The sequence below is a fragment of the Belonocnema kinseyi genome, chromosome 2, assembly GCF_010883055.1.
Source record: "Belonocnema kinseyi isolate 2016_QV_RU_SX_M_011 chromosome 2, B_treatae_v1, whole genome shotgun sequence".
In the NCBI taxonomy this organism is placed as follows: domain Eukaryota; kingdom Metazoa; phylum Arthropoda; class Insecta; order Hymenoptera; family Cynipidae; genus Belonocnema; species Belonocnema kinseyi.
Window position 1 is genome coordinate 121171124 of NC_046658.1, and position 23768 is coordinate 121194891.

General features: G+C 24.0%; 1 protein-coding gene across 2 annotated transcripts in view; it reads right to left on the bottom strand.

The window, feature by feature from the left end:
- The window catches only part of LOC117167112 (tetratricopeptide repeat protein 14 homolog), a 65007-nt gene that overhangs the window by 20273 nt on the left and 20966 nt on the right, over window positions 1–23768 (bottom strand). For both annotated transcript variants that reach the window (XM_033351768.1, XM_033351769.1), the window contains 2 exons: window positions 22147–22287; window positions 5173–5364 (listed from right to left, as the gene is read on the bottom strand). In XM_033351768.1, the coding sequence (XP_033207659.1) occupies window positions 5173–5364; window positions 22147–22287 (333 nt within the window). The remainder of the gene's footprint in view (window positions 1–5172; window positions 5365–22146; window positions 22288–23768) is intronic.

Sequence of the window (23768 nt, forward strand, 5' to 3'; positions counted from 1 at the left end):
TAATTTTAAGAGATATTTAGAATTTTAAAAAAATTCGAATTAAATTTAGAACTTGAAATAATTTCAAATACTTACATCCGAAATTAAAATAAAATGTAGATTTTTTCAGATTTCCAACAAAAAATTTATAATTTTTTAAAGAATTTAGAAAGACTGCAAAAAAATATAAAAAATTTTTAAGATTCTTAGGAAAATTGAGATTTCACTTTGAAAAATTATTGTAAAAGAAAGTTTAAGACTTTCAGGATTTTCAAAAATTGCATGGAAAATTCGATTAATTAAAAAATATTTTCAGAAGTTCTGAAAAAAATGTTAACACACTTCGTTAAAATTACTTGAAATAATTTAAAATCTTTTCAAAACTTCTAAATATCTCTTAAAATTACTCAAATTTTTTCTACGAAAAATAACTATTCAATTGTTATTTATGCCTCAAAATTTAAAAATTTCACTTATAAATTAAACACTTTTTAAATAGAACATTTAAAATTACAACGCTAAAAGTTTTAAAGGTCTTCAAAAATCTAAATATTTCGTTTCAATTTACTTGTCTAAAATGAGCAGTGAAATATTGCTAAATATTAAATACTTATTCTTTGTCTACATTAAGAAATTTCAAATGAAATGGGATAAAAATTAAATAATTTAGACTCACAATATATTAAATTTAAGAAAAACCTTTAATTATGACTATATTATTATGAATTTATTTTTAAGTTGAAAATAGTAAAACGCACGTTTACATTTATAAATGGTTAAAAAAATTTATAGAAATAATATATTAATAAATTTATTTATTAAATTTAATATAAAAAAATAATATAAAGGAATACCTGAAACTCTGAACAGATCTAGAATTGCTTGGCCAAACCAATTATTGTTCAGATTTCTATGCTTAGAGTACAGATCCATTTTAAAAATAATTTATTTATTTATATTTACAGTTGATAGAATAAAATTATTTTTTATCGAAAATGTTCACCTTCAAATGCTTTTAATTTTTAATTGTTTAAATCTTCAAAACTGCACTTTAATTATTTTAAAAAAGTTTCTAAACTAAATGATATAATAATTGATAAAAATCACCGCCCCCCCCCCAGTTTTGTTGGAATGCCCAAAAAAACTCACAATTTGAGCAAAATCGGTTGATTTAACATGGGAAAAAGTGAGCTTTTTGAAAATCTAATAGTTAAACGCGAGAATACGTTAAAAATAATTTGAATTTTACATAATATTGCGGTTTATTGACGCTTTTTAAAACTTGTTTTAACATAAATAATCATTAATCGATCATTTAAGAATACCCAATCATTTTCCAACTAGTATTCAATTGTTTAAACAATTTTTGTGTTTACATTTTTTTTCAGTTAACTCAAAAAATCAAAGTATTTTCTAGACTTTATGAGTTATTTAATCAATGATAACAATAATATAATTTGTTTAAATAATTTTACAATTATTTAAATAATCAGGGTGGCCGTTTAACACTCTAATGACAACATTTTTTCCATTTGTAGTTATAAAAACTGAGTTGCAAATTAAAGCACAGAAAGTGGTACTCTTGAATTTTAAACTTTTAAAATTAAAGTCTAAGAGTTTTTTCATTCGAAAATGTTGTATTCCAATGCTTAATAATTTACACGTGTAAATTGGAAGTCTTTTAAAACTTTTGAACTAAACAATTTCAAATTAAATGCATTCGGTTTCAAAAATATAAATCCAAGTTATCATTTTCAATGCTCTAAATTGAAGAATCAATCAATGCATTACAAATTTGTTCGAAATTATATAATTTTAAGCGTTTTAAAGCTAGAAATATTAAAAACTAGAAACATTAAAAACTTTTTTAAAACTTTAAATTATTCAAACATTTTTTTCAGAACTTCTAAACATATTTTAAAATAATTTGAATTTTTCCTTAATTTTTTGTTAAATCCTTCAAAATTAAGCAAATTTCCTTAAAATCTTCTCAAAATTCTTAGAAAGCTTCGAAATGTCGTGTTCGAAATCTGCCAAAATCTATATTTCAAATTTGTTTAAAACTTCTAAAAATGTATTTAACCTTCTTAATTTTTTAAACAAGAGCAGGTGTTCAGTTGTTATTTATATATCGAAATTCAACAATTTGAGTTAAAATTAAACTTGTTTAAATAGAACAATTAAAATTGTAAAGTTCAAAGTTTAGTTTTCAATATTTAATTTATTCTTACTGATTTTAAATGAACACTCAGATATTTCTAAATATTAAGTCATTGTTCTTTTTCTTAATTGAAAAATTTCAAATTGAATGGTTTAAAATGGAATATTTTAAGACTGTAATAATATTTGAAAAATAAAATCTTTGGGTATAAATATATTATCTTCAAGTTATTTCAACATTGAAAATAGTTTATAAAGTTTCAATCGAGGTTTTATCGTGGTTTAACTAATAAGACTTTTTAATTCTTAAAGTAAAACTTTAATTTTTAGCATAATAAATTAATTTATATCCACAACTGATCATCAAAAAAAATTTTTTTTTTAGCAAAAATCTTTTCGAATTACGCATTCTAAACTGAAAGTTATCACAATTGAAAAAGAGCACAATTTAACTAATTATTTGCAAACCGGTTGAATGTAAAATTGGATAGATTTTTAATTCTAAAATTTTTGTAAAATTACCGGTCACAAAATAAATTCAGTGACATTTTCCGCTTCAGCGGCCACACTGATAATATGTATTTGTTCAAGTATATATTTTACCTGAAAAAAAACCATGAGAACAATTTTATCTCACTAAATTTTCGACAAATTTAAATATTTTTGAGTACTAAATTTGTTGATTATGAATACTCGTAGATGTTTAAAAATTAAAATTATCAGTATTCATAACAAACAAATTAGTACTTAAAAATATTCAAATTGGTCGAAAATTTAGTGAGATAAAATGTTTCTCTTCCTTTTTTTCAGATAAAATATATACTTGAACAAATAAGTATTATTTAAATAATTGTAAAATTATTTAAACAAATTATTTTTTGTTATCACTGATTAAATAACTCATGAAGTCTAAAAAAGACGTTAATTTCGCGAGTTAATTGAAAAAAATATATTGAAAAGAATTAAAATTGTTTAAACAATTGAATATGAATGATAATATTGAGAACATAATTAATCATTGATTGAAATTTTTAAAGAAAATAAATTAATTTTTAACGAAAAAGTTGAATTTTCAGAAAAAAAGAGGCAAATTTTCAACCATTTAGTTGAATTTTGAACTAAACAATATCAGTTTTCAAACAAAAGTGAAATTGTAGAATTTTAAGTTAAAAAAATTAATGTTTAACAACAAAATAAATAAATTTCCAATTAAAGTGATGAATTTTTTAAAACTAAAATGATGAATTTGCAACTAAAATATATGAATTTTAAACCAAAAAGATTAACTTTTAACGAAAGAGTTTAACTTTATACCAAAAAGTCTATTTAAAAAAAAATACACAAATCAACGAAACAGCTGAATTTTCATCTAAAATAATAAAAATGTAACTGAAATACTTAAATTTTCAACCGTAAAGATGAATTTTCAAACGAGAAAATTAATCTTCCAAAAAAATGATATTTAAAACAAATACATAGATCAACAAAATAGCGGAATTTTCGATTAAAGACAAATTTTCAAACAAATAACTGAATTATTAACTTAAAAAGTACGATTTTTCAACTATACATTAATTCGCGCCAAATAATTTAATTTTGAACTAAACAACATCAGCATTCAACCAAAAGTGGAATTGTTAAATTTTCAGTTAAAAAAATTAATTTTTCCACACAAAAATTAATTTTAAATAAAAGTGATGAATTTTTAACTAAAAAATTATGAATCTTCAACTTCAACAGATGAATTTTAAACCCAAAAATGAATTTTTAAAAAATTAAAACTTTCTACCCAAAAGATAAAATTCCATCTGAAATAATAAATAATGAACTGAAATACTTACATTTTTAATCAATTGAATTTCCAAAAAAAGATAAGTTTTCAAACAAAAACATTAATCCTCCACGAAAAAAAGAAAAATATTTTTAAAACAAATACATAAATCAACGAAACAGCTAAATTTTGAACTAAAAAAGAGTAATTTTCAACTTTAAAAAATGGATTTTTAACAAGAGTTTAACTTTCAACTAAAAAAAGACGATTTTTCAACAAAATACATTAATTCTCAACCAAATGGTTTAATTTCGAACTAAACAAGGTCAGCTTTTAAACAAAAATGGAACTTTTAAGTTTTCAGTTCAAAAAATTAATGATAAAAAATAGATTTAATTTCCAACCAAAGTGATGCATTTTTAACTAAAATGTTTAATCTTAAACTGCAATAGATGAATTTTAAACCCAAAACATGAATTAAAAAAAATTCGAACTTTTACCCAAAAGATGAAATTCCATCTGAAATAATAAATATTTAGCTAGAATACTTCAATTTTCAACCAAAAAGATGAATTATTTCAAATAAAGATTAATTTTTAAACAAGAAAATTATTCCTCCAACAAAAAAACAATTTTGAAACTAAATACATAAATCAACGAAATAGTTGAATTTTCAACTAAAAATACAAATTTTTCAAACAAACAAGTGAATTTTAACTTTCAAAAAAAAAAAAAATACTTTTCAACATAATACATTAATTCTCATACAATCAGTTTAATTTTGAATTTAACAAGATCAGCTTTCAAGCAAAAGTGGAATTGTAAAATTTGCAGTTACAAAAATTAATTTTCTACACAAAAAAAAAAGAATTTTACAACCAGCGGTGAATTTTTAACTAAAACTATGAATCTTCAACTAGAATAGATGAATTTTAAACCAAAAACATGAAATTTTTGATTAAAATGTTGAATCTTTGACAACAAAAAATTGATTTTTAACCAAAACAATGAATTTTCACCAAATAAGATCCGTTTTTATCAACAGAGACGAATTTTCAATAAAATAGTTAATTACAGTAATATAAAGCTACTTTTTCCAAATGAAAAATCATTGTTATTCATTTTCATATTGCAATTTTAAAAAAAAGCACGAAAAAATTCCCTGAAATTTCTAGGTTTTTCCAGAAATAGAAACATTCCCTGACAATTCCAGGTTTTCCAAGTAGACACCCTGTAATATGGTATGAAATGTTGATTCTTACAATGCGCCACGTGCTACCAATCCCTCGACGTTTCGGGGATCAACCACCAGCGCCTTATTGAGGCACTGGAATGCTTCTGAATGTCTTCCTGCTTTGAAATGATCAATTCCTTCTGCAACACTGCGGAATGCCCATTTACCCGCTTGTGCTTGCCTCAACTTTGTACTGCATTCTTCGGGAGGAAATTTTCCCCTGAAAATATAATTGCCCTTATCATGTAAAGCTCCATCATTATAATATATGGAACAAAATTGTAAATAAGTTCTTATAAAATACAAAAAAGGGTTGAAAAAATTATACACTTCGCCAAAATTCCATTATCAGGGTTATTGTTTTTTTTTTCAGTTTCTAGACATTCCATTAATATGTTTAATTTAGAAAGTTTTGACAAATTATATAAAATATAGTCTTAAATATATTACAACATCAATTAATTAAATAATACAAATAACAAAATTTAAGAAATTTAAATTAGATTAAAATCCAAATTAAAAATCCTATTTAACGTCCAATAATCAAATTGATGAAAACTCCTATTAACAAAAAAATATAAGAATTTAATGACTAAATTTAGACCACAACGAAGAAAAAAATCCTATTGTAATCTGAAAAAAATTTGAAAAATAAAATATTTATATAAATTTTATTTTGAATGTTATTTTATTGTAATTTGATGATAATAAAAATAATAGAGACGAAAGAAAGAAAAAAAGAAGGGGATGTGGTTGGCTGCCCTCTCATTTTTCTTTCCTCTTTTTTATTTTTGTGAGAACATTATTATTTTTTTTATTCTTATTTTTATTCAGATTACAATAGGATTTTGTTTTTGTTTCTTCGCTGTGGTCGAAATTTGGTCGTTATTCAATACAAATAACATAATTTAAATAATAATTCCCACAAGTTTTTTATTTTATCGTCTTATACTTAAAATTCAGAGCACATTCAGGTAAAATTATTGTGGATATTTCTTAATTAAATTTAAATCGCTTTAACATCCAAACTTTTTCAGTGACAATAATGCAGATTCAACACAGTAGATACATTTTTAGCCAAATAGTAAAAGTATTTAAATTTTCAACCAATAAAGATGAATGTCTAATGAAAAATGTATTATTTGAATTTTCAACTAAAAACGAACAATTAAATTTAAAAAATAAATTAAAAAAATTAAATTAAAAAAATAAAAAAAAATAAATTAAATTAAAAAAATTAATTTTTCACAAACATTTTTTTAAAATAAACTGATACATTTTCAACAAAAATGACGAATCTTTAATTGAAATATTTAATTATTTTTATAATATTATTTATTATTAATATTTAATTTGAATACTTAAATTTTTAACCAAAAAGATGACTTTTCAAACAATGAGATTAATTTTTAAACAATAAAATACTATTCTTCAAAAAAAAAAAAAAAATCCCGGTCATTTCCCGGTTCGCAGGTATTTTTCATGATAAATGAACATCAAAAAATCGAACTCTAAAGCTAACCATTTTTCCAATTGAATTAATAAAAACTGAACTGACAATGAAAGCACTCAAAGTGGAACTCTTGAATTTCAAACTTTTTAAATTGAAGTTCAAAATGTTTTAATTCAATAATTTTGTATTTAAATCTGATTCAAATGCTCAATAATTTACACGTATAAAATGGAAGCTAATAACACTTTTAAGCTGAACAATTTTTAACTAAATGCAGCTAAACAGCAAAATAAATTTTTTAACTTTTATAAATTGTAGAGTTCAAAGATTCAGATTCAGTTCTAAAAATATGAATCCACGTTAACATTTTCAATGCTCGAAAGTCTAAATTGAATAATAATAATAATAATAATAATTTAAATTGAATGAATTAAAAAAATTTCAAAATCATATCATTTAAAGCAATCTTAAGCCAGAAAAATTAAACATTGAACGATTACATTTTTTTTATCAACTGAACACTTCTTAAATTAAAAATTTAATTATTTATATTTTAAATGGTTAAAAAATCCTGAAAATGCTTCCAAATATTATCCGAAATTCTTGAAACATCTGCATGTTGCTTACATTGTTTTTCAAATTTTTTATTAGTTTTGAAATTAATTCAGAACTTTTAAACATCCTTTAAAATGAATCCAATTTTTTCCTTTTTTTAATTCTACCAAATTAAACAAATTTCCTTAAAATCTTCCACATTCGTTTTTTGATAATTTTGTAAATCTTTCTAAATCTTTTTGAATAAACACTCAAAATTATCTTTACAAAATAAAAATCATTTTCAATTTTCATAGGAAATGTTTTTTAATTTTCTGAAGTCATTCCAAATTTTTAAAAAGCTTTTAAATTTTGGGTTTGAAATATGCCGAAATCTATATTTTGTTTTAAATTAGGCCGTGGGCTATTTACACCGAAATTTTATTACTAATAGCCGGATTTTGTCGGTACACGTAAACACTTTGTTTAAATTATTTCAAATTTTAAATTGAATTTGAATTTTTTCAATACTTCTAAATGATTCTTCCCCTCCTTCATTTTTTAAAAGAATAATAAGTATTTAATTTCTATTTATACATCGAAGATCAAAAATTTGACTTATAAATTAAATTTTTTTTGTTTAATAGAACAATTAAAATGTAACGTTCAAAATTTAGTATTTAATATTTAACTACAATTACTGATCTTAAATAAACAGTCAGATATTTATAAATATTAAGCCATTCTTATTTATCTTAATTAAATTTTTTTAAATTGAATAACTTAAAAATTGAATAGTTTAAACTAAAATAATATGTGAAATTTAATAAAAGCTTTTAATTATGAATATATTATTTTGAAGTTATTTTAAAATTGAAAATAGTTTATAAAGTTTCAATCGGGCATTAAACATTTGTTTAACTAATAAGACTTTTCAATTGAAATAGTTTCCATAATTTTTGACATTAGAAACTGGAAATTCTGATTTTGAAGAATCATTATTAATTTATATTCACAGTTTATAAACTAAAAATTTTTTTTTTTTAAATCTAAAATCTTTGATTTCAAACGCTTCTAATTTTTAAATGTTTAAGTCTTTAAAACTGAATTTTTTAATTCTTTAAAATAAAATGTACACCTAACAATTTAAATCGAAAATTAAAAATTTGATAAAGTGGAAGATTTTTGTATATAAATTTGTAAAATTTCAAGTCAAGTAATAAATTCACTGTCTTTTGAAAATCACAATTAATAGAACAATAATTGTCGTTTTTTGTTAGAAAATATTTTCTGTAAAAATTTTTTTTTTTTACTTTATATAATGTAAATTCCATCCACATCCCTTTCTTTCCGATAAAGACTTATTTTTAGTATAAAATCGATATTTTAAACTCCACAATAAAAATCGTTAAAACAGTTTTATGCACAAATGTAAGTGCATTTTTAAAATTGTACCTATTCTTTCTAGTTCGGAATTTTATCGCCAGGTGGTGCATCGCAGTTAAATCATTCCCAATATGAAAAAGATTAACTGCTAGCAAAACAAGACGAATTTAAAACAATATACATGAATCTTCAACTGAAAAAAGACCAATTTTCAAACAAAAATGAAATAGTTAAATTTTGAGTTTTCAACTAAAATGATAAAATGTTAACTGGAATAGAAGAATTTTTAACCAAATAGTTATATTTTAGATCAAAATGGTGAACTTTTAACTAAAAATGTGAAAATTCAACTACATACTTGATTTTTTTTAACCAAAAAAACGGGTTTTTTAAAAAACCCGTTTTTTTCAACAAAATACATGAATTCTAACGAAATAGTTCAATTTTCAACTAAAAAAACACCAATTTTCAACAAAAAATATTTACTTTCAACTGAAATAGTTTAATTAAAAAACAAAAAGGATTGAACAATTTCAAAGAAAACGGTGAATTTACAACCAACAAGATGAAGATTCAACTGCAGTACTTGTATTCTTCTAACCAAAAATATGATTTTTCAAACAATAAGAAGACAAATTTTCAACTAAAAATCGAACAATTAATGTTCAGTTTAAAAAAGTAATGTTGCAATTTAAAAAAAAATTAAGCACACTCGAAAAGATGTCATGGCTAAAAAATACCCTTGGATTTTAAAGTATATACAAATTATCTAATAACTCCAGGTTTTCCAGGTGTCATAATAAAACTCTGATAATAATAAACATATTGCGTTTCTAATTGAAAATTATGTTAAATTTCTACAAAAAAAATAAGAAAAAAAAACACCAACACATTGCTTATTGTACCAGTGGCAAATTTTTCAGGCATAACCTATATACGAACTCCAATCCAAATGAACAATCAATATTTCTATTTTACTTTTTCACTGCCACAGGAATCACAGCGATTCAGTAGTCCGACTTGTAGGTGAGTGCAGAATAGGCAATTCAGAGCCGACATAAACATTGACCACATTGACGTATGTCGGACGTACGTCGTACGTTCTACTTAAATGCGCGCGCATCGTATTGCCAACTGTTACGAATTTTTGCGGGTATCATGTTTTGATAAATATAAAATTAAAAAAAAAGAATAAAATAGTAATATTAATAAATAATATAATAAAAATAATTAATTAATAATAAAATAGTAATATAATTTGGAGCCATTCTGCCATTTTTCTAATTCGGAATCATGAGAACAGCGGAATGTCATTGCCACAAAAATTTATGACAGTTGGCAATACGATGCGCGCGCATCCAGGTACGACGTCATATTGGATATACGTCAATTTGTACTCAACTTTCGATAAAAAGGGGATCTAATTGATCAAAGTAACCGGCCGTTTCATGAGACAGTTATTTATGACAGGCCAGACATATATATTTTTTTAAATAAATATTAATTCAAATATTAAAAATTCTTACATTACTCGAAACTTGCATCTTTTCCAGAGTAATATAGCCGAAGTGATTTGATACAAATAATTTTTTTTTAGTTATTTAAGGAGAAACGGGAATATAATCATCATGAAATTAAATTATTTCAGATTAAACTTTTAAAAGCGGGACAACGTCAAAACTTGAAAAATTGAATAATTTAAGATTCAAATTTAGGAAGTTTAGTAACTTAAAATTCAGAGGAATTTAAATTGTATTATTTATAAATAAAAGTGTTCAAAATTAAATGATTGAAAATTGAATTCTTTTTAATTTAAATGAATTCCATTTCAAAGTAAATAAAAATTGACAATTGAAAACCAAATTAAAACTTGTAAAGTCAAAGTTTTTAAAATTGTAACATTTTAAATTGGTTTACATAACAAAATTATGATTTAACATTGAAGTTGATCTGACAAATTCTTCTAAAATCAAAAAATGAATTTATTAATTATAAAAAACGGACGAACATCGTTTAAAAAAGAAACATAATTTAGTCACCAAAAATTTAAATATCAAAATTTTTTTTATAATCAAACCTTCTAAAATTTAAATTATAAGACCAATTCAAATTTAATTGCATAATTAAAACCAAAGAAAAATTAAAAATTGAGTGTTCAGAATGAAAATTCAGAACTCTAAAATTATGAACATTTAGAATTATTATTCATTCTAGAAATTTTTTTATCATACACTTTTCACTTTGAAGTTATTTGTTTAAATCTTCAACTAAAAGTCGGACAATTTTAAGATATTATCATTGAAAATTAGAAATTAAAATAAAGAATTCAAAACAATATTGCTGTAATATGGTTCCATTTTTTGAAATTGTACAATTTAATGATTAAATTCAAAACTATCAGGGCTTTTAATATATATTTTTCAAATATTGCCTCAAAGATTACAACGTTCTAGAATTGCGTATTCAAGACTATAATTTTAAATTAAAATGATAGAAATTCTAAAGACGATAAATATATTATTATTAAGTATCATATCATGTAGTATCAAGTCACATTGAAAAGAGGACTGGATAGATTTTGTTACTAAAAAATGTGATTACTGTCAATAAAAATCACTGTAATTTTTCCCGTTCCTGAAACATTTTTTGGAATTCTCCAAACGTTCCAGTGGAATTTTCCAGGAATATTCAGGGAAATTTTTGTGATTTCCTGGGTAATTGATTTAAATTGATTTTTTTAAATCACATTTTTTCTCCTTTCTCGATTGTTCATTATAACTAATATTATAATTATCTAATTCTTTACCTAAAATCAATATTTCATAAATAATTAACACAAGTATAATTTCATTTTCTTCCTACACAAACTTATTCTGCAAAAAATATATTGTACACAACGTATACTGATCATATTTTACCTACACAAAATATTTTCAGCACAACATATGATACTGTTATATTTTTCCTACACAAAATGTGTTCTACACAGAATATTTCCTACACATAATTTAATATTGTTTAACAATTTAATTTTTTTCCTACGCAAAATATTTCCTGCACAGAATTAATGATTGTTTAATACTATTATATTTTTCCTGCACAAAGTATTTTCCACGCAGAGTATATCCTACAAGAAATAAATCATGCGCACATCTTAATTTAAAATTATCTCATTGCAATAGGTCAAACATTTTTACATTTTTGTAGTTAGACTTTTTTCGCAAATTCTTGTAAGGAATTGAAACTCAAAATGCACAACAATATACGATAAAACATAAAATTCTTCAGAATAATAATAGAAAAAGGTTCTACTTTCCTGAGATTACGGTTGTAATTTATTGTATTTATTTATAGATTCCTGTAAAGATGGTTTTAGTTTTTTGTACTTTTTTTTAAAACTTTCCCACCGGGGTGAATTATGTAAAATTCATGCTAAAGACGGTATTCTTAAAAACTTTAAAAAAATATATTATTTATGTTTCAGTCATCACAGTACCTATTGTCGTCAAAAAAGGTGAATAGGTGACATTTTTTCCTAAAATAGGTGACAAATCGGTGATAAAAAAATGTTAAATAAGACAAACAAGTTGTAATTTGTTGTAAACCGAGAGATGCCCGGAAGTTTTTTTCTTCGATTAAAACGGCCACCCTGATACCGAAAAGAGATGAAATTTCTACCAAAAAGTGAATCTTCTACCAAGAAAAAATTTGCAGCCAAGAATGAAAAATAATGTTAGGCAAATTGTTTAACTTTCAACAAAAAAGATTAATGTTATCAAAAAATTGTATAGTTGATATTTCCACTACAAAACTTTAATAAAAAATAAAAAACAATTAGATTTTACCAAATAGTATATATTTTCAACATGACTAGATTTTGACAAAAAAAGTTGATTTTCTACAAAAAAAAAGACGAATTTTCAACAAAAAAAAAAACATAATTTTTTGACCAAAATGTTGAATTTTTAACCACAGAAGTGGAATTTTTAACAAAAAATAAAGTAGATAAATGTTCATTGAGAATGAGTTTTCAATAGTAAAAAACGAACTTTCTGCAAAACAGTTTAATTTTATACCAATTTGTTGAATTTTCAAGCCAAAAGGCCTAATTCTCTATCAAACAATTTAATTTTAAAAACAAGAACGTGAAATAACAACAAAAAAGTTAATTTACAATTAATCAGTCAACTTTTTAAACAAAATATTTGAATTTGTAATTTAAAAAAACTTGTTTACAACGAAAAGAATTTTTAATTAAATTTTGTAACAAAAAAAAACGAGCTTTCAACTAAAAACATGAATCTTCAATGAAAAAAAAATGAAATTTAAAAAAATTTGTTCAACTTTCAGCCAAGGAGTGGAATTTTTAATGAATAATTTTGTTGGTTCAAAATTCTACTTTTGGTTACAAATTCTACTATTTAGTTAAAGATTTAACTGTTTTATTGAAAATTAAAGTCTTGTTAAAAAGTAATCGTTTTTGGACGAAAAATTAACTCTGTTTTGCAGAAAATTCATTTTTTTAAAATTGAAAATCCATATTTTTTGGTTGAACATTAATCTTTTTTGATTGAATATTAATTCTTTTTATTTTAAAAGTCTATTATTGTATTTTTGTTTGAAAAATACTGTCTTTTACTTTTAAAAAATACACTATGTGAAAATTGAACGATTTTTTTTAAAAGCCATCGTTTTTGGTCGAAAATTTATAGTTTTGTAGAAAATTCATGTTTTTTTGTTGAAAATTTATTTTTTGGTAGTAAAATTTTTTTTTAGTTGTTGAAAATTCACCTTTTATATTTAAAAGTTAATAAATTTTATTAAGAAGTCTACTATTATATTTCTGGTGTTTAATTAAAAATTCTACAAATTGTTTGAAAGTTTATTTAGTTTATTGAAAATTGAATTCGGTTCTTAAAAAGTCACCTTTTTTGTTTAAAATTAATCTCTTAGTTCAAAAAATCTATTTCGATTGAAAGTCAGTTCTTTTTATCAAAAACAAAAAAAAGTATTATATTTCTTTTTCAGAATTAATCTGTATTCAACTATTTTGTTACAAAGTCATATTTTTTGTCGAATATTGATACTTTTCGGATTGAAAATTCTCTTTTACTTTAAAAATCATCTTTTTGGGTGGAAAATTCAACTATTTGCTAAAAAAAAATATCACCTTTTGGCTAAAATTCATCTCTTGGTTAAAAATTCTATTTGGTTGAAAATTAACTGTTTTGTTTAAAAGTCATCAATATTTTGGTGTAAAAATTCTCATTTGTTAGAAAAGTCATATTCTTCAGTTGAAAATTCGTCTTCGTTGCTTCACAATTAAACTGGCTTGTAAAATATTCATCTTTTCAAATTAAAAATTTAAGATTATGTTTGAAAATCCAACTCTTCCTGGTTGAAGTTTAATCTTTTTTGTTTGAAAATTCGATCATTTGGTTCAAGATTCGTCGATTAGGAAAGTGTAATAAAAATTTTTGGTGTGCAAGTTGTAATTTTGAATAAAATTGTACTTTTTCAACTGAAAAAAAGGTGACAAAAGATGAGAAACCCCAAAATAGGAGAAAAAGGTGACAAATTCCTAAAATAGGTGACAAAAGGTGACAAAATTGAAAATAGGTGACAAAAGGTGAATAGGTGACACTCTGTGATGACTGTTTTTTGATAATTGACAAGTTTTGAAGTATCTTTTAACTAATTTTTAATTGCTTAAACCATTTTTGTTACCTGCAAATCGTGAGGTTATTTTATTAGGAATAAATGATACAGTGGATGAATTTCCAGGATAAAAGCTCTTGTTTAACAAATTTGGTAATTATTGAAATATTTGTTATCCTTTGAATCGTAAAAGCCTATCATTTTGTTGGGATTAATGACACAATTAGCGAACGTTAAAACTAATTTTTCTTGGTTTAATATATTTACCAATTCATTAAACTATTTTCATTGGTTTCATAACACTTTTCTTATCCTGTAAAATGTGAAAAGTTATTATCAATGAAACTATCCTAAAAAAAAAATAATCATCCATAATGTAACTAAAAAAAAATGAAAAAAAAAAGATTATTTTTTATTGGTTACAAGTTTTGAAACAAGATATTACTGAACAATAAGCTAGATATTGTATGAAATACAAAAAATAAACTAGAGTTTTCTCCACTTTTCATACCTAAAGGCACCAGTGAATAATTAATTGTTTAAATAAATGCAAACGGCCTTTCACACAAAATATCACTCTTAGCATTAATGAAACGCCTTAACGATTTTACACAGTAATAACTGCTTTATCAAATGAAAATTGATTAAATAAAGGCCAAGCATCGCTACAAAAAAATTACTTTTAACATTTGTCAATTGTTTGATTAATTCCTAGAAATAATAACCTTTTACGAATACACAGAAAAAATTACTTGAACAAATGAAAATTATTTAAATAATTATCAAATTTGTTAAAAAAGAAATATTATTTATTCTTTAATTTAATCAAATGAATCATTAATCCTGAAGAATATGAACTTTTCACGTTTTCCAGGTGAAAAAACTGTTTCGACAAATAATAATTGTGTAAACAACTCAAAATTAGTTTAAAAATATTTTATTGACTGTTTTAAATATGCTGTGTAGAAAAAATATTGGAAATAATATTTTAATGTACAATATTTTTAGAATATCTTCATAATAGAATATAATTATTTAATTTTGCGTAGAAAACATTCTGTGAAGAAAACCTTTTTTGCAGGAAAAATATAACAGTATTAAATTTTGTGTAGAATCAATTTGTGTAGGAACAGAGTTTTCCCGTAGTTAATTATCAGAACGCTCGGAAAAACATTTTTTTTTACATAAAAGCTTTAAGGCAACATTTATTTAAAAGAGTTTACGAATGTAGATGATAATATTCATAGAAATTATTTTTTCATCGCCTTCTGTGCTATATTTATTTTTATTTTCAATTTTCTAATGTAGTGCCTCATAAAAACGGACATTATTTCATAATTCGGCCGGTTGCGTTATTAAGGAGAGTCGAACGTTGTTTAGATAGTCGTTTAATATGAAATACGTTTCGAAAGTACATTTTTTAAAGAAACATAAACATTGGAAAAACACATTGTGCAACTAAATTGCACAAGAAGGCTTAAACGAATTGTTCCTTAAAAAGCTGTTTTTTTAAAACAAATCCGTTCTCAAAAGTTCGATTCTTGGTCAACCAAAATACGTTTTCTGCACAAATTTCAGACCCTAAAGCCAAAATTCAGCTTTAAAATGCAAAATTACACTATTTATGCACTAAAACATCTTCTTAAATTGGGTAAGGTTATTACTGAACTGCTGATGGGTGACCCATGGCATTTCTCCATGACAACCCACTACGAGAATAACCCAATTATGAAACTGTTCACATTTTTAGGGCTTCATACGTAGCCTCGAGCAGAAAATATTATAAGGTTAACCGACCATTACTGAGACACTAATAGATATCGTTGAGTATCTTTTATATTCAAACATTAATCATAAAAGTATAAATGTTGTACTATTTTTGAAGTTCCTTTGAATTTATTACAACTATTTATTTTTGTACTGAAAAGTTGTACATCTAGCAAAAAATAAAAAAAATACTCCTCAAAATCGGTGAATGAACTGCTGTCAAATTCGCCATTTTTTTTGTATCTCAAAACTTTCCCCATAACTTTTATAGCCTTGTATTATTGAAATTTCCTACAATAATAGAAAAAATAATGTTTTTGCATATTTTTAATATGTTTAAGAATAAAATTCATAACTTTTTTTTAGCGATTCTGTTCAATATGTTATGAATATTTTAATGTCCCGCATTTGGAAAAATTTGAAAAAATGTCCATTACTGAGACGGTCACTTTTGTCGTGTTTTTAATTAAATTTCGCATTTTTGTGATAGGGACATTTTAAAAATATTGTTTATAAAATCCACACTTGCCGTTCAATTGATTATTTATTCTAAAAAAGTTGTTCACAGCAGATCATTAAAACTTTTGATTCGTCTTTTGAAGAAAACTTTTCTTTTTGAATTGAAAATTCAATGGTTTGGATGAACTTTTTTTTCTTACTTGACTGAAAAGTTTCTTTATTAATATTTGAAATATTTTGTTGAAAATTCGTCTTTTTGGTTCTAAAATTTATCTTTTTAATTATGAATTTCATCTTTCGCGAGAAAAAATGCAACTGTGATTGAAAATTAATCTGTTTAGGTTGAGTCTTTAACAGCTCTATTGAACATTTGTTTTTTAAAAATTAATTCATCTGCTTTCAATTTGTAATAAAAATAGTTTGTGGTTGAAATATGAACTATTATATTTTTTTATCGGAATCCATCTCTTTTGGTTAACCTAATACTTCAATTTTCTAACATATTGTTGAATTTTAAAATAAAATAGACTAATTTTCTACAAAAAAGATTAATTCTAATCAAAAAATATAATCGTTGATATTTCAACAAAAAAATATATTAATACCAAATTTAAAAAATTAAATTTATTAAAAACAATTTAGTTCACCCAAATTTTTCACCCAAATAGTTCGACTTGTAACCAAAATAGATAAAATTTCTTCTAAAGCAGATGATTTGTCAACCAATAAAGATTTTTCATTAAAAAAAGAAAAAATTTTTTTTTAACCAAACAGTTGCATTTTTGCTAAAATAATGAAATTTATAATTAAAAATATAAATTTTCGAACCAAAAAGACGAATTTTCAACAAAATAGTTGATATATTAATCACAACGATTTTTCAGTCAATGAAGGTTTCAACTAAATAATACAATTTTCCACCAAAAAATAATTGAAATTGTTTCAATAATTTTTTCAATTTATGAACTAATTTTTATTGTGATGAATTCTATATACAAATGTACAAAAAATAGTTGAATTTGTAAGTAAATTGATAATATTAATCTTATTAATATTTATCAAATTTAACCCATTAAGTCCCAAAACGAAGAAATTTCCCTCTCACGTTTGAGCTTGAATAATTTGATAAAAAAGGCAAAGAATTTATTGTAAAATACTCTTTTCTACTATTTTCGGGTATGCTCTACAGTCTACACAATGCAATGGTTTAAAAAACGGAAAATATTGATTTTCCATTAATAATTAACAAATTAAATTTCGTTTTATCGACATTGTTTGTGATTTTGTCGCTCAAATCATATAAATATTTAATTATTTCAGTAAAAAGGTATTTGAATAGTTTATTTTTAAACACAATAAAAATATTCAGTGTTAAATAGGTAAAATCATGATGTTGAGATTATAAAGAATCATTTTATTGTTATTTTACGTCATTTTCACACTAAAATTCAATGCAGTGAGTGAAATATCGTTTTTTTCTAACGATTGAGTGATTCACTGACATTATTTTTATAAAATTAAAAGCTACTGTTTACTGATATACAATTTTGCATGACTCTGCTGTATAACACTGAAGTTCAAGCATAATAATTGAAGTACAGTTTATTTATAATCTTAATATGACGATTTCACCTATTTAACACTAAATATTTTTATTTTGTTTATAAATAAACTATTCAAATACCTTTTCACTGAAATAATTAAATATTTATATGATTTGAGCGAAAAAATCACCAAAAATATCAATAAAACGGAATTTACAATTTTTGGTTTCCGCTTTTTGACCGCCATTTTGTCAATAAAAAAATTCCTTCCCCCTCTATTTTTTGATTGAAAAAAAAGAATTCTTTTTTTAATTTATTTAATATTAATGGAAAATCAATATTTTCTGTTTTTAATCCATTGCATCGTGTAGAGAATACCCAAAAATAGTAAAAATTAGTATTTTACAATAAATTCTTTGCCTTTTTTTTAAATTATTCAAGCTCAAACGTAAGAGAGATTTCTTCGTTTCGGTACTTAATGGGTTAATATTAATCTATTATATTAAATGATAATGAATATTTACTAATTTTTATTAAAAAATTAAATTTATGAGTTACTATTTATTTACTTACCTAAGGAGTTGGCAAAATTTGAAGTTAGAATTGGAGTTTTCAATAAACTTTTTTGAACAACTGCTTTAGAATAAATAATAATCAACTGAAAGGAAAACGTAGATCTTACAAGCAATATTTTTTATATTAATTAATTGAATTGAATAATATCTTGTTATTTTGTTAAGAAAAATGTTAACATGTTGATATGGATATTATTAAAAAATAAAGGAAAATAAATTCCTTATGGTTGATGTCAATCCATTCTTGCTTTTTAATGTATGAGTCACTTATTATAACGGTTTTTGTACACAAAATTATCATTCACCATTTTAAAATTGTGTTTATATGGGTTAGCTTTTCGTAACTGTCCCAGTATTGGTCGGTTTACTTTACTAAACAATTTTTTTTCTCTAAAAGTACATATAGTAACGGTTTTATTACGTTTTCAGATGATGAATGTTTTTGGTCGAAAATTAATCTTTTTTTTAAAAAACGTATGCCTTCAGTAGGAAATTCAAGTTTTTGGTTGAAAACCCTTGAATTTTATTGAAAATTCGTGTTTTTTGGTAGAAAATCATCTTTTTGGTTGATAATTCAACTGGAAGCATTCAAAAAGGAATTTAATATAGTATAAACATTAATTTTATTAGTTGAATTTTCAAATAAAAAAATATCAATTTTCAACTAGAATGATGAAACTTCAAATGGAATAGCCGAATTTTCAATCAAAAACATGAATTTGCAAACAAATAGATTAATTTTCCACACAAAAAAACGCATTTTCAATAATATAGTTGAATTTTCAAATAGAAATATCAAATAAAAACATAATTAAAGTTTAAAATAACAAAATATCTAAATTATACCCAAAATAGTAAAAATTCCAACCAAAGTGATGAATTTGTAACCAAAAAGATGAAGTTTCAACAAAAAAAATGGCAGATAAAATAATTCATAGTAAAGTAAAAAAAAAAGAGTGTGACTCTAAACCAAGTACTTGAATTTTCATCAAAAAAAGATTAAATCTTAGCGGAAAACGTACTCGTTGATATTTCAACCAAAACAGACTTTAATTTTAAATAAAAAAATCAGTCGAATTTAAAAACTAGTTTTTAATTATAAATCAATAGCATTGAGTTTAACAAAAAATGATGAATTTTAATTTAAGAAAGATTCTCCAGCCAAGAGAAATTTTTTTTTATTGAAACTGTTGAATTTTCAATCAAAAAGATGAATTTTCACTTAAAAATAGAACAATTAAATTTTCGGTTAAAAGAATTGGCTAAAAAAAAATATTTTTTAACAAAATTGTTAAATGCAGTAATATAAACCCACTTCGACGAATAAAAAATCATTGCTATTTAATTTTATATTACAATTTAAACATTTGTTTGAAAGCACGAACTCGAAAAAGTTCCCTGGCTTTAAAAAAAAATTCCTGATATTTCCAGGATCAGATAATTAAAAAATAAATAAATTTACCCTCATTACACGGTTACACGGCAGTGTGACCACCGAGAAAAACAATAAAAATTTGTTAAAAAACAGGGTGGCGATTCGATGAGCGATTTCAAATTCCGGGTCAACTAAAAATAATATATTCGTATATTTGCCGCAAAACGCGAACATTTATTTTAATTCATGACGTTCATTTTAAAGATCCTTTAACTTAACAGAGAAAAAATGGCAAAATAAATTAATTTTCAAATAAAATTTGAATACAAAAAGATTAACTTTTAACTAAAATGAATATTTAACTGGAATAAAAAAAATTATTTTAAGCCTAACCAATGAATTTTCAACTAAAAGCATGAGTTTTGAACTAAAACAATGAATCTTCAACTGTAATTGTTGAAATTTCAAGCAAAAAAAAAATAATTTTTACTAAAAAAAGATATATTGTCATCCAAAACTAAAATAATTAGGTATTAAGTTAAAAAAATCAATTTTAAACAACAAAAAAAGACGAATTGTCAACTAAAAAATATTATTTTTCAACCAAAAATTGAATAAACTGTAAAAAATACGTTTTAAAATTGCACTTCGAACTGTAAATTTACTTATTTTATTATATTAGAATTTATTTTAATTCACTTATTTCATCATTTATTTATTTTATCGTTGAAAATCACAGGCTGGTAAAATTAACGCCTGCTCATAAATAACTATTTTTTAACGAAAATTTCTCCACTTTACAGTAATTTGAGATTTGTTTGTATAACATTCCACATTTGTGTAATTTTCGCGACAGAGCTTTCTTTTTCGCTCTTTTGTCAACCAAAAAAAATTTATTTTCAACACAAGAATTTAAATTTCAAGAAAGTGATTTTATTTCCAACTTAAAAGATAAATTTTCATCTAAAGTGATAATTATTTAACTGGAATACTTAAATGTTTAACCGAAAAGAAGAATTTTTAAAGAACGAAATTAACTTTCAAAGAAAAAGATTTTTTTTATCAAACAAGAAAATTAATTGAATTTTCGAAATTTTTGTTTTTAAATTCGTCTTGTTTAGTAGAACTTAATATTTTTGGGTTTAAATTCAATTATTTCAGTTACAAATTCATTATTTTAGTTAAAAATGTATCACTTTGGTTGACAATTTTTTTCGGTTGAAAATTAATTTTTTAAACTAACTATTTAAGTATACCATTTTTGTTTAAAAATTATGATTTTGTTTAAAAAGTATTTTTTTAAAAAAAAGACAATACATTTCAACGAAATAGTTAAACTTTCAACTGGAATAGTTAAATTATCAGTAAAAAAATTCATTTTAGGTGAAAGAAAAAAACAAATTAACAACGAAGCAGTTCAATTTTTAACCAGAGATGAATTTTCGATAAAAATTATGAATCTTCAGTAAAAAAAGTATGTTTTAACAAAAGAGTTTAACGTTTAACCAAGCAATTAAATTTTCATTAAAAAAAAATTGAAATTTGAACAAAAAACTTAGTAGTTGATATTTCAACCAAAAAAAGATTTTTATTTTTATTTAAAAATAGTTGGATTTTAAACGAAGAAACAAATTTCAGTCAAGCGAGAGGACATTTTTCGAACATATTTTTGAATTTTCAAACAAAAGATAAACAAATAAGATGAATTTTCTACTAAAAACAACGATTTTTCAACAAAATGCATGAATTTCTAACCAGATACTTAAATTTTCAATTAAAAAAAGATGAAAAATATAAGATCGATAAACCGTAAAATAGTAAATAAATCCGTAACAAAATAAACATTGCTTCATGAGTTGAAACCAAATCAATCCTTTTTTCGACCGACGATATTTATGAATTTCAAATCATAGATTCTTCCTTATGTAATACGGCCCATATAAATTAAAATAAAATTGAGCCAAAACCCATCAATCAAAAACATTATCATCAATTTTTCGAGACTATATTATAACCAGATTTATTGAGTTTAAAATTTGACTTAAGAAACAAAATTTTGCCGGAAAAATTTCCAATGACATGGTTTTTTCTTTTCATTTTTACTTTACGACATTAATCTTATGTTTTTGATTAATTCCCTGTCACTGTAGAAAAAATAGAAATCACTTTCCCAAATTGAGCAAAATGATTAAATATTAAACAATTAATATAATATCAGCGATGAAAAAAAAAAGAACTTTGAATATCTTACCTGAGACCAACCATGTTGGAATAATTCTCCTGACCCAGTGCCATCAAGTCGCAAAGATATTTAATGTTGTTGGGATTGTTGAATCCAGTGCTGTTCTCCAGGACAGATTCAAAACTTTTTCCCTTGTTCTCCGTCGCTTTCCTAGATCACAAAACGAGACAAGAGTTATCATCTTAAATTTACTTGATTTTTGCTTCACGAAACGGACCGAAGCTGCTTAGCTAAGAGTTTCATTAGATACCTATGTAATCTTATACACAAAGAGACTCTCCTTCGTAACATTCCATTTTCAAGACCACAACACAATATTTTTGTGCAATCATTCAATTCGTCACTCTTCTTATTCTTCCTCTTCTTTTTCATATATCAAACATTTTTCTTGTCAGGTAAATCTCCCATATTTTCAACCATATTCCAAAAGATTCAATTCAATTTTTCCAATCAAGAGACGATACTGCGGTCTCTCCAAGCCTGTGTTCGCTCATTATACCCTTAGCAAGCAGCTCGATTCGAGTATTAGGTAAACAGAACTCTCACCTTTCGCATAAACCGCAAAGAAGCGCATACATATATTTTTTTTTTTTTTAGATTCATATTTATTATCACAATTATCATAGACTTTCTCAATATTCTCAATTTTCTCAATAGAAAGCGCACAGCTTATCATCAGATGGTCTTTTTAAGTACTGGGTGTAATGAAATAAATTGCACAGCCCTAGAATATATTCGGGCTATGTACATATATAAACATAGATAAATAGATTTATCATCCAAGTTGACCAAAAAATTTCATCAGATGTAATAGATGCAGTTTCTTTCGCTTGTTTTTGCGCATTCTGGTGTCAAATAAACACCATTTTTATCTGACATTATCAGCTGTAAGTTCAAACGATTAATTAATTATTATGCAAAGCGCAACTCCCTCGAGGTTTTAGTTCAATACATGTCGTGGAGTAAGAAATTCGCGTTGCCTGGTCTCTCTATAACTCTAAATACCTTTAAAAAAATGCCTTTTTTTGCTTGTTGTTGATCTGATTATATTTCATTTAAGTACACATTCCGAGACCAAGCAACTGAATTTATTGCTTTACCTACCGTCTAGTGGCATACACGCAAGATCTCATTTGGTCTGGTCATTGCTCATTGGTCTCAATTTCGTCTCTACTTGTAATCATTATAACGCAAACGTGGATAAAACTGAGCAAAACGTATCCAGAATCAATGCTCACGATTCAAATCGTTTGTAATTCATTTTTTGTTTGTTTTGTTTTGTTTTAAATTCATCATCATAACAAGTATCAACTTTTATGTTAGAGAGAGTCTCTGGCACCTAAATTCATAAAAATGTGTCAGAGGAACAAAAACCGATTAATCTAGTGTTAGTATCGATCGACATATAGGGCTCGGATCGAAAACAAGAGACTCTTAGAAACTCCTATTAGTCGCATAAAACTATTAAGTCGACTGGAATTTCGAAAAATGGCTACAAAAAGTAATCACTTTATTTTTTGGGAATATAAAGTACATAATTCTAATTGAATTTCAAATATTCGTTGCACAATTAAAATAAACTTTAAAGTTGAAACAATTTTTTAACAATAATCATTCAGCTTTTGAATTTC